The following is an 11635-nucleotide window of genomic DNA, read 5'->3' on the forward strand; positions in this document are numbered from 1 at the left end:
ATGTACCTACCAAAATCAACTTCACCAGAGGAGTGAACACTGTACCACACACAGTGTGGTCTGTGGATGTCTTAGAGCATTATGCTAACTGGTGTGCCTTAGCAGCTGGTCAGATTATCAAAAAAATGTTATTTTTACATTAGCAAAATTGACAAGTTCTCTCTCACATGAAACCATTCCATTTACTAAAAGAGAAACTTGTTTGGGAGTGATTAACTTGATCAGTAAAACTAAAACTGAAATAAAACTAAATCTGTGGAACCCTGTAGCTTACTGACAATGCCACCCCCAACACCCCCCCTCCAACCCACACTCGCACGCACGCACACACACACACACACACAACCTGACGGAAAACTTGAAAAATGACGCTCTGCAACATTGGAATTGATGCTCCAATAGGAAAGGGCTGATGATCATACAAGAACAGGTTGTACTGAGAGGTTACCAGCGATAGCAGTCATGACGGGAAGTGGTTTGATCACATCACTGCTGTCCTCCAAGCAACACAAGCGGGAGGAAGTGGTCTAACACAGAGGTACCTCTAGTCTCGCAGTCAGGTCAATGAGAGCCTGTCACAGAGAAACATCTCGGCCTACATGACCATCACCTAGCCATGGCAGATGCTGCGATGGCCAGTTATTATCTGAGAACTTGCTCAGATTTGATTGTGGGTGCATTATATATATGATAATTATGGTGTCAGAGCGTATTCTGATTGACACCCCTGCCCCCAGCAAAAAAAGAGCAGGGTCAAAACACTAATCATGCTCAAGTTAGTGCCTTATGCAAAATCTAACACCCTTTCTTACTCTCTCTCTGAGAGAGCTAGAGAGAGCGAGAGAGAGAGAGAGAGAGAGAGAGAGAGAGAGAGAGAGAGAGAGAGAGAGAGAGAGATGTTGTTAAATAAGGGTGTAAACACTCCATTCTCCACTCAATTTGTGCCCTATGACATAGGGTGGACTAAAGACTCATTCCACAAGTGACTCCTGTTATGGGTGTGTAGGAAGGATTCCCAGCACAAAACGGATATACAAAAGTATACAAAAGCAAAACAGTGTAGTGAAACAGGTGAATTTTCAAATAACAATGGGTGTTTGATAAAGAAAATTTGGAATGCATTGTGCAGCTAGACATGTAGCCAAAATAAACATAAAGTATGCCTATTTTTAACAAAACAAAAAACACAGGATAAATAAATACTGATTCAAGTAAATATTCAAACACACAGACTGAGTTATGACATCAAGTAAAATATGACAGGTAAGCAACAAATCCCAAACCTCTAAAATATTTGTGGACAAAGCAAGTAAGAAGGGCAGTCATAGCTAAGTCAACATAACAGAAGCACACAGACAAGCTTTACTGCTTTAACTGGTGTAAATGGTAAAACAGGAAAATCTGGGGTGTGTTTTTCTTGTGTTGAAACAAGAACAACAATGACAGAAAAAAAAGCTGAACATGTAACTTCTAGTTATAAGAGATTTTCCCAGTGGCAAGAGCAGACTGAAAGACTGATGCATAATTCAGAAGATTTGTAATCATACAATCTGCTGTCCATGAAATCATCTCCTCTAAGCATATGCTGTCACTGCTGTTTAAGTAGACATATACTAGCACTAGTCTCTGCAGTTCCTTACTTCACAGGGGTATGGGGCTAGAATCCTGCACCTGCTGTCTTGGTTTCCATGGTAGCCATTCATCAAGAACATTTGCTGTAGGCTACTAGGATAACTCACCAAAAGTGCCTACACTATATCACATTAGTTATAACTAAATGGAAACACAAAAAGCTAAATTCAACCCTTAATAGCGAAAAATATTTATAAACAGACATGCTGTAATATTATTAGTTAAATGTTAAGCCTTTGGACTTTGGACCACTAGAGGGTGTGACATGAAGGAGAGACCAGCCAATCGTATTCAGAATTTAGCCGTCTCTTTATTCCTTGAGCGTTATTTTTCTGAGGAGAAAGGTGTCAAAATTGAGGCACTCCTCAACTCATAATTAAATGTCTTACTCGAATACAGATAAAAAGCCAGAGCAATGAGCATTTTCTTCCCCAAATAACTACAAATTCTGGCACCCTAGCAGAGATTTAATTCGTGAATCGCCTGTATCAGAAATATGGAATCTCATCCTAAGTGTATACCTCAACCAAAAGACCCTGAAGGCTGGACAAAAGTTGCTAACAATAACCACGGGGTTGATCTTAGATTAGAGAGAGTATATTTGGGAAGGTATTAAGTTTTAGGTTCATTAATAAGAGTCGTTGCTTTGTTTATATCGAAACGTATAAACAGAAGCCAACCACAGCACGGCATGGCATGATGTCTATCGGTTAGTGAAGACCAAAGAGAAAACGTAAGGAAGTAGCCTAACGGATAAGCTACAACCTACCTGACTCACAGGTAACATTACGAGCACTGTAGAGTTGGGAACTGCCACATACACTACAAATAGCGTTGACCCTAACACCACAAACATCCATCATGGCAATAAGTACAGCGCTTTTTGATTTGATTTGATTTTTTTTCCGTTACGTTTCAGCGCGAGACTGTCCAACGAATGCTTGGCGGTGACAGCTGCACGCGCACCAACTACCCCAACGGCGCTGGGTCTGTTTAGCTCCACTTCCTGAAACTGTTGTTTTGACCGAGATAGGGAAAGGAATGGCAAATATGGTTGCCTGCTTAACTATTCGCACAATGCGACGTAATCACAGGATGTAAAGATGTGTGTCTTTAGCTACTGTACTTTAAAACTGTGCGGCCGCGGCGGCTACTGGTTCGCGATCGACTCCGAGCCAACAGGTGTCGTCTGGGTGGCTGTGTGGTGCGGCTAGCTTGTGCCTCACCTTGGTATAATATAACATCCAGAGCTCGTATAGCCGTTCCTTCGAGGCCATTCTCCGCCGCCTTGTACGTCGCTTCCCCCGAGAGCGAATTAAACCATTTAACTTTATATCCTCAGAGTCGCGCAAAGTGGGTTTGGGTTCGACTCCAAGAAGGCAGTTGTGCTCGCGAGGAAATACATGCTCCTCAGCAAGCTTCTACCTGGTTTCCAGGCTCTTCCAAAGTTGCGTGGCTTTGATGGTCCATAACTTAATTTTCTGAAAGCCCACACTGAAATGTCACAGAATGTAGTGAACAGCGCGTGAAAAACGACCTCCGGCACGGCGGAGCATGGACGGACATCCCTGTCAGGAGTATCCTCTCGAACTTCAAAAACGCACTGTGTACGCGTGATAAGGTTCACTTTCCGCCCCGCGCGTCCCAGAGCTTTCGAGTGTGGCAGTAGAGAGCACAAGCATCTCCACTCAGGGAGCTCGCAAAAGGCAGTGGTAACGTGTGCATCCACTGGAAACTCAGAAATGACTTTTGTAAGGAGAAATGTGTGTAATGACAGCATGCGATGGCTTCGTTCTCGTTCATTATCTTTACGTGCACATGATGGAATACATACAGCTGTTAAAGCTGTCATTCTTAACATGCGCTTCACACATGACACGTACACCGGATGAATTTAATAGCACATATTCAGACTGCATATTGAATTACATAATCTTATTATGAGCTTTACAGAATATTTAGAGCGAACATTTCACTTTCAAAAACTAGGTCTGTGGTACTATTACACCCGCTTTGGATCATGCAAACACAATGCAAATACGAAGTAACCATATTAAATTTGCAGTGGTCACTGCAAAGGTGTTCTCAGCTGTAAACTATGAAACTTCTAAAGAGTGATTTTAGCACTCTTTAAAACACTTTATTGGACTTCTCAGACATAAGGAAATCACTGTTTTTTTTTCATAACATGTTAAATGAAAACAAATATTTACCCAAATATTTAAAACAGATATTTAACAACAAATAAAACAGTGCATTTGTATTTTTTTCCTCTGCCAACAGTGAAGTGCAATGAAGTATACAAGATTTCCAATAAACGTGACATTTTAGACAGATGTCCTTCATCAGCTGTGCAAGCTGAATGCGGATCCAGTGTGTATTAGAAAACGTAGATGTTTATATCATAACATCCATTGCATTGGGTTCTAAAGTTACGAGTGTAGATCAGTTAGGCCTATTTTTCTTTTAAGTTTCCTAGCTTCATTGCTGTCATACTACCAACTGGCAATGCAAACAGATGTGTCATTGATGCAGTGTCCATTTGCATTAAAATGCCTTGCCACTGGAAACGATAGAAACTTCATTCTGATGAACCGAAGGTTTTCAACAAAATCATCAGCAAGCCTTCCCTTGGTGTCTTCCTTGTAAAGCCGATTACATTATCTTGCAACAAATACAGTAGACAATGTATTGTCTTATATTACAGTGGTAACCAGATTTGATGTTTTATTTTGTGTGTGAAAAGTTGATTTACAAACCAATAAGCTAAATATACTGCAGTTATTGACCATGAGAGACTGCCTCATATCCTAAGCTTATGTAGGCTGCCAACGTTTTCTAACGGAATCGGTATTCTCATCAAACATTTGCTCATTAATGTGACGTGCTCTTAAGACAGGCTTGCTTTATGTTGCACAACAGAGTAAGGTTTTAAATTGCTAAGGTTTTAGAATGAACTAAAAGCGCGTCAGAATCGATGTTCTCTGCTCTCTTCTAGATCACCTTGGCAGCATTGACTGTCGATGTCAGATACATGTGTTGCTACATACTCGGATGTTGATTTTACAATGGAAAAGACCGTGGGCTCTTTACAAGAACAAGCTTTGAAAAGGAAAGAAAGACTAAAAGCACTCAGAGGACGGCAATTTCAAGTGAGTGCTATATATTACAGGAACAGTATATATTTTTTGGTTTTAGGTATGGTACTGTACGATTTGTACGATAGGCTGGCTAGCTTGCAAGCATTTTACAAGCTCACTAACTTAGCTAAAGCTAGCTACCTCGGTAGGTAGAGTATCTGATTGTTGTAAATGTCTTGGTTACCTTGTATTTCAGATGCGATTCGTTATCATTTCAGTCAGTTATCTAACCTAGCTAGCTAACCTAGTGTAGGTGAGGTATCTCTAGAAGCTATATTGCATCTTGTACCTAACAAGATCGTTAGCGGTAGCTAGTAGCTCGTTATCTGTTAGTTGCCGTTTGTACATCTTTGTACAGATTATTGTTTCCACCTACTATGCACATTAAATATGTTTCAGAACTAATTAGCTTTGTACAAATTATTGATTCCACCTACTATGCACATTAAATATGTTTCAGAACTAATGCGTCTGACCCTCCCCAGGCTCCAAAATCGATGAATGTGTCTTAGCTAGCTATTACATCCATGCATGTAATAAAAATGGCTTCATATACGTAGCTAATGCTTTGGGTTGCTCTGTAGGGCAACATAACTTCATTTTTTAACTGCAACCATAATATTGTCGTCTTTTTTTACATTAAAGTAAATATGTAGCGTAGTATCAACCAATCTATGTTAACGTTTATAATTTAAATGTGAGATGGCACCAAACAACCTTAAATTTGTCCGAAATATTATTTGGAGAGGGGATTCAAAGCTCGTCAATGCTAAAATATTATTTGCAGCGTTTACAGACATTACTAGGTAAACGTTTGTTTGCTGTGTACACATATCTTAGTCATCAAACAATAATCTCATATTTCAATGGAAAACCGAAGTGACTGTGCCTACATCCCTGGTGAAGGTGGCTGGCCCCAGTGTGCTCCACTCACCTGCCGTGTGTGCTTGTGAAGTACGATGAGTTTATCGTTGGATTTAGAACAATTTTCCTGTAGAGTGTTTCAGGGAATTTGACAGATAGGCCAGTCTGAGCTGTGCCTTTTCGTAGATGTAGCCTAAAAATGCTTCAAATAGTTTTGTTTAGTTTGTTAATAATCTCCAAAACGTGTATTTGTGTGCCTTGTAAAAGCCATGTGAAATGACTTATTTTTGCTTAAAGATGACAGGAACAATCGTTTGATGTAGTGTACAAGTGATACTATACCAAATTGACTCTCCATCTTGATTGGCAGTTTTAGAGCAACAAACCTGTTTATCATCATGGAATGGACAGTTTTGCTTAATATCGTGCAAATTCAAATTAATGTTCTAAATATGTTTTAATCTACTTTTTAAAAAAATGTCTCCTGATGGATGAGTATTCCAAGCTGTATAGTCCCCAACCATCCTTTTTATCTTGTCCTTAAAAATTACTTTAGGAGGCCTGTTTAATCAAGCTAAGGAGAGTTAATGTCCAGATCACAAACTCTCAGAACCTTGCAGTTCAAATATAGTTATATTTTATATTGACAACAATTGACCTTTTAGAGCTAGATTAAAGATTTAACACTGGTCCTAAAACATACGTTTATTATTTAATAGCTATTAATATTTATGTAATTATTTGACATGTATTATGCAAATTAATGCTAATGTAAAATATTAAACATTTACTTGTACATCCTTATTATTCAATATAATGCACAATTTTATTGCTAGCTTTCATATGACCTCCATCCTGCAACTTGATTTTATAAATGTTTAGAAATTCAAAGTGCATTTATTAATGAGTATAAAAGGAATATTATTATTATTATTATTATTATTAACAATAATTACCAAACTATTAGATCATAATGGCGACACTGTTGTTTTTGTTTGTTTTTTTTAATATATAAAGTGTTGCTGGAATCTGTTTCTAATCCATTATGTTTTAAATATTGAGTTTTCCAATGTTTACGCCCTCCGTCATCTGAGTGTCTTTGGATTCCTGCTGATGATACTGCAGTTGAATTTACTCCCCTTTTTGTGTGTTGTAAAAAACCAGTTTCATATACCCCATATCACACTTATACAAAATGAGGGCACAACTTCTAATGTCTGAGGCTAGTTGAGACTAAACTAATTAAACCATGATAATTGCTTCTGAGTTGAAGTAAGCCATGTTTTTTGTTTGGGCCTACCCTGTGCTTCACTCATTATAAAATGTATTGCATGCTTAAAATGTTGAGAAGTACTGGAACATTAATAGTTGAAGGATGATCACACTGATTTCCTGTTCTTTTATAGGGGGGGGGACCAGAAGATGGAGAGCCTGGTAGCAAGAAGGCACTAGACGAGACTGAAGCTGAAGAGAGGCACAGGTGAAATTCTATTTTCAAGCCACCTGTTCTGCTTAAAAATAAAATCCAGTGTGGTCTGAATTACACACTTGTAGGCTTTCAGTTCAACGTACTGCTTCCACATCCGTGTGTTCACTTCTGTGTGCTACGCCACTATCTCTCCTTGATGGGAAAACGAATGGCCCATTACAAGGCTGTGCTCATTGTTTACATGAGCTGGGTGAGTGCTGGGGGCTGCCCTGTTTTCTTGGCTCCATTTCAGGCCTGGGCTAAGGCCTTTATCCCCTCCACCGGACATTTTCCATTGTTTACACCCTTTGTTTATACTAGATGGAACCTTGGGACTCCCTCCTCTGAGTTAAGGTAGCGTTTGGCATTTCAGACTACAGCAATATTCTATGACTGCTCGTACAGAATGTGGTGAACAGTGTAACAGTGTAAGGCTTTTTTTTAATGTTTGTGCGGTATATGTGAGAGTGTGTGGTAACTTGTGTCGAATGTTGGCGGTTCTGGTAAAGTAAATCTGTTCGGAGGCCTCAGAATTAGCTGGAAGAAGTGTTGCGCATTTCAAGGTGTCTGAGCTGGAAGGTTTAAAGGGGCGTGTCCTGTGACTAAGCATGCATCATTAAAATTGCATTGGAGCTCAGATTGCCAAACAATGGTCCCATAGATGGGAGCGACACCACCACCACCCAACCTACAGGCCTGCTGTCTGGATTGTTCTCTACTTGCTGTGCCATTATAAACACTGCAGTAGTTGAAAGCAAGTTTAAAATGTGGTGTGTAAATTTACACAACTAAATTTACCTTTAGTTTGAGAGGAGGAGTGTATTGTCTGTTTGGCGCAGACAACTACATGATGTATTGCACTGTTAAAAGCAAGAAGGTATTTGATGTCGTTCACTGTTATTTTTATTTAAAAAAAGAAATGGCCAGAAAACCAAGTTTTGATTGTGACAGTTGCTTTTGACATCACGCGATCATTTGCATGATGCGATGGTAGCCTAAGGTATGTTTACGTGAGTCCCTGCCATAACAAAGCAGGCCTAGGGGAGCTTCATGCCTATTGTACTACCTTCATCAGCTCCATGGTTCAGCGAATTCTTTGTTCCACATTTTACCTGCTAACACTCTGTATTATTGGTGTCATTGTTGTCTGTGAAGGCTGGATGAGGTAAGATGGATGCATTCTTGCCGACGGCTCCGCTGACTCACAGTGCCCTGTAGACAGGCTGTCGTGTGAAGCTGGATCAGCTTCGTCTTTTAGAACTGGCTTGGCTACTTAACTATCCCTTCACGGTTAAGGTTGGGGGTTTGCTAGTTTTAATGTTTGGGGCAGTGGTGGTTTTTTTTTTTATTTACATTTTTTTTGCAAGGCTGCATATTGGCCATTTTAAATGTCACAGTTACAAATGAGTCATTTTGCCTTGCAATACAGCTGTAAACAACAACCAGTGGCAACAAACTGCATGGTAACAAGCAGCTGATTGGATACTATTATGCTGTTATCTTTTATTTGTTTATGTATTTACACCCATCGTTTTCTCCTCAACCTCTTCCTTCTTCATGTGGTGGTGGTGTTTTTTTTGTGTGTGTTTGTGTGTCCAGCATCATCCTTCCCCCTCTGCGTTTGAGTCTGATAAACCAAAATATGCTATCATCTGCCCCATGCCTCAGATGCAGTTTTGCTCCTAAGGTTTGAGGTAGCTAGCAATCCTGGCTTAGTGCATGGCCCCGATGACTGTTGACATTTCAGCAACGTTTGAATTGTTTGCCTGCTGCACTGTACATGAAGAATGGCTGAGAGCGCTATTGTTCCAGCAGGAGGGCAGGAAGTCTCTTCAGGAAAGAGAACCCTTGTGAGCGAGATGTGTTCCCAGCTCTTTTGTCTCACTTTCTCACTCAAGTGTTTTTCCCTCAGTTCTCTTGCTTTGGGCTTTTTTTTTCCTTCTTCTTCTTCTTTCCGTTGTGTTTGCCATTTTCAGCTGGCCGTGCCTCATCTTCTGTTTGATGGCAGGACTTTGCCATACAAGGGCTGGTGATTGCGAAGCACAGGGAGCAATGGGTGTATCCCACCCCCCACCCCTCACCCGCAGACTTGTCTCTGCCCCTTTCTAGCAGCCACGGAATCGGCACACACCTCAGGAGACCCGTCGCTGAGGAATTGACGGTGAAAACGAACTTTTAATCCCCCACCGCCACGGATGAAGCAAACCTCCACGCCTGCCTTTTCTTGATCACACCCTGTCAGGGCGTTTTTTATTTTTTTTGCTAGATCCCGGATGAGTGGATGTTATTTGAGAAGACATTTGCAGAGGAGTGTCAGGAACTGTAGGGGGTAGATGACATAATTGGGCATGCATGAACCCCTCTCAGCTGGGTAGCTGGAGTCCCCTGGTGAAACCCATAGAACAGGTGCTACATGCTAATTAGCTGGTGTGAAGAGGATGAAGGCAGCCTTTGTGCTAACGCCTGGGGAATATAGTCCCCTGTTCTGTCGCCTAGGTCGCACCAGCCGTGTGGCCCAGACCCAAAGACAAATGTGTGCACTGCCACCTGCTGGAGATTGGTTATATTAAATGTGCTTGTCTTGGCTTAAGATATTATATGCCATGCCACTGTTATGGTGGTCCTGTTTCTAAAGTTCTGTAAAAATTGTTATTCTCTTTAATGCATTGGTATAGCTCCTGTAAATTATGTATTGTACACAGTGAATAATAGTTTTATTACCCCTCACTTACAGATGTGTTGTTGTAGCAGCACACAGGATTTTATATACAGTGTGTCAACATTAATTAAACGGTTCCTGCATCATTTTATTGCAACTATAACAGCTGCTTTGACTGCAGTGTATGTGGCATTTGTCAGAATAGATGTTTTTGTGTGTGTAGAGATCTGAAGCTGAGGAACTACAGTCCAGAAGATGAAGAACTGAAAGAAAGGCAGGTGCCCAAAGCTAAGCCTGCTTCAGGTGAGAACCTGCTCTCGTTTCCCTGCTCAGCTGCGCTGTGACTAGAGCCCCCGCGCAGTCCAATGTGCTTTCTGACTTCGGTGCGTTTTATGTTCTGGGCACGAGCTGCGACTGCTGGGCGTTTACGGGTATGAGATACACCAGAGGCGCTGACGGGTTGGAATGTGTGTGGCTTAACCTGTCCTCCCCCGTGTTCCGGCAGTGGAAGATAAGGTCAGAGAGCAGCTCGAAGCCGCAAACCCGGAGCCTGTCATAGAGGAAGTGGTGAGTGGATTTACACTCTCATTTCTGTCACGCCTTTAGCTGTCACTGTGACGAGACACAGCAGAGCAAGAAAACTGTCACTGTATGTAATGACTTTTTATAAAAAATAACTTTCTTTTTTTTTTTAAAGGATCTGGCTAATCTAGCTCCAAGGAAACCAGACTGGTAAGGGGTGCGAGCAGCAGCTCTCGCTGTAATAACTTATGCTAAGTCCACCTTTTATCATGGCATCATGATGTAATGATTAATGTTGTAATGACTTCTTAACCTTTGTTTTATGGAAGGGACTTGAAGAGAGATGTGGCAAAAAAACTGGAGAAACTAGAAAAACGAACTCAGAAGGCCATTGCAGAACTCATTCGTAAGTATCACCTAGAATATGCTCATATAAGATGTTCACATCAGTATTAGTGTTTTGTTTTGTTTTTTTTAAATAAACCTGTGTATGCACTTAGGTGTGATTCCCCTAGAGTTCACTAAGCCAACTGATTCTAGTCTTTAGTGCTGCGTTTGTAATCCACCCTAACCACTACTAGTGAATATTATGAATTCAGGATTGGCATGTTTTGAGGCTAATTGCTGTGTGGTTTCCGAAAGCCCCTGAGATTTGATGGCTCTCAATGACATCACGAACGCAGCTCCCCTCTCTGTGACCCCTGCTGGCCCAGAATAGAACCGTTTGATATATTCCAACAGCCCTCCACTTTGGCCTTTCAGCTGCTCAAGTTATCCAGTTGAACCGTGTACCATTTTCTGCAAAGTGGGGATTTACCTATCATACTGCCGCCTGAACAGCGGGGCCAGAGCGCAGGGTTAATGGGGTGGTTTTTTTTTTTTTTTGTTTTTTGTTTTTCTCCCGCTGGTGTAGGTGACAGGCTGAAGGGCAGTGAAGCAGATCTGGCCGAAGCTGTTGGAGCGGTCGCTGTAGAAGAGGCAGAATCGGACTGAGCCCGTCCTCTGTAGTTACGGTTGCCTTCTCGCACAGATTTTTCCAGAAGACAACAGTAGCTCTCCAGTTTGGCTTGTCGGCTGAATTCTGATGCTGCACATCAGGTTAAGAATTTGATGTGTGTGTGTGTGGATCAAAAGAAATGTATGCATTCGATGTTCTATTCTTAAGAGTTTCATACATTTACATTCAATAAAAACCTTTTTTTCTATATTACATTTTGTTTTGCTGTTTCAGATGTACTTAAGAATAACAGGTATGAAATTTCCTTAACACCTAATAGGGATTTGCATGTTTCATCTGAGAATCATGCAAACAGTGCAAAATCCAACAGGTATAAATTAACATGTAGATTT

The 11635-nt window shown here is 40.9% G+C and overlaps 2 protein-coding genes across 2 annotated transcripts in view; one reads left to right on the forward strand and one right to left on the reverse strand.

The window, feature by feature from the left end:
* Positions 1-3270, reverse strand: part of nbeal2 (neurobeachin-like 2) — a 42869-nt gene extending 39599 nt beyond the window's left edge. Inside the window, exon 1 of the mRNA XM_035530805.1 lies at positions 2859-3270. Coding sequence (XP_035386698.1) covers positions 2859-2909 — 51 coding nt within the window. The 5' untranslated portion in view covers positions 2910-3270. The remainder of the gene's footprint in view (positions 1-2858) is intronic.
* Positions 3271-4636: 1366 nt separating this feature from the next.
* Positions 4637-11495, forward strand: ccdc12 (coiled-coil domain containing 12). Its single transcript, XM_026999195.2, has 7 exons — positions 4637-4784; positions 7043-7116; positions 9987-10066; positions 10269-10330; positions 10461-10495; positions 10615-10691; positions 11199-11495. Exons 1-7 carry the CDS (start codon positions 4656-4658, stop codon positions 11276-11278), a joined length of 537 nt encoding a protein of 178 aa, XP_026854996.2. The 5' UTR covers positions 4637-4655; the 3' UTR covers positions 11279-11495.
* Positions 11496-11635: the final 140 nt, after the last annotated feature.

This window comes from Electrophorus electricus, chromosome 10 (assembly GCF_013358815.1).
Source record: "Electrophorus electricus isolate fEleEle1 chromosome 10, fEleEle1.pri, whole genome shotgun sequence".
NCBI classification, from domain to species: Eukaryota; Metazoa; Chordata; class Actinopteri; order Gymnotiformes; family Gymnotidae; genus Electrophorus; species Electrophorus electricus.

Coding starts and splice junctions, on each gene's coding strand:
- ccdc12 (XM_026999195.2), top strand. CDS start 4,656: ATGTCAGATACATGTGTTGCTACATACTCGGATGTTGATTTTACAATG. Junction 10,067..10,268: donor CAAAGCTAAGCCTGCTTCAG/GTGAGAACCTGC, acceptor GTGTTCCGGCAG/TGGAAGATAAGGTCAGAGAG. Junction 10,331..10,460: donor AGCCTGTCATAGAGGAAGTG/GTGAGTGGATTT, acceptor TTTTTTTTAAAG/GATCTGGCTAATCTAGCTCC.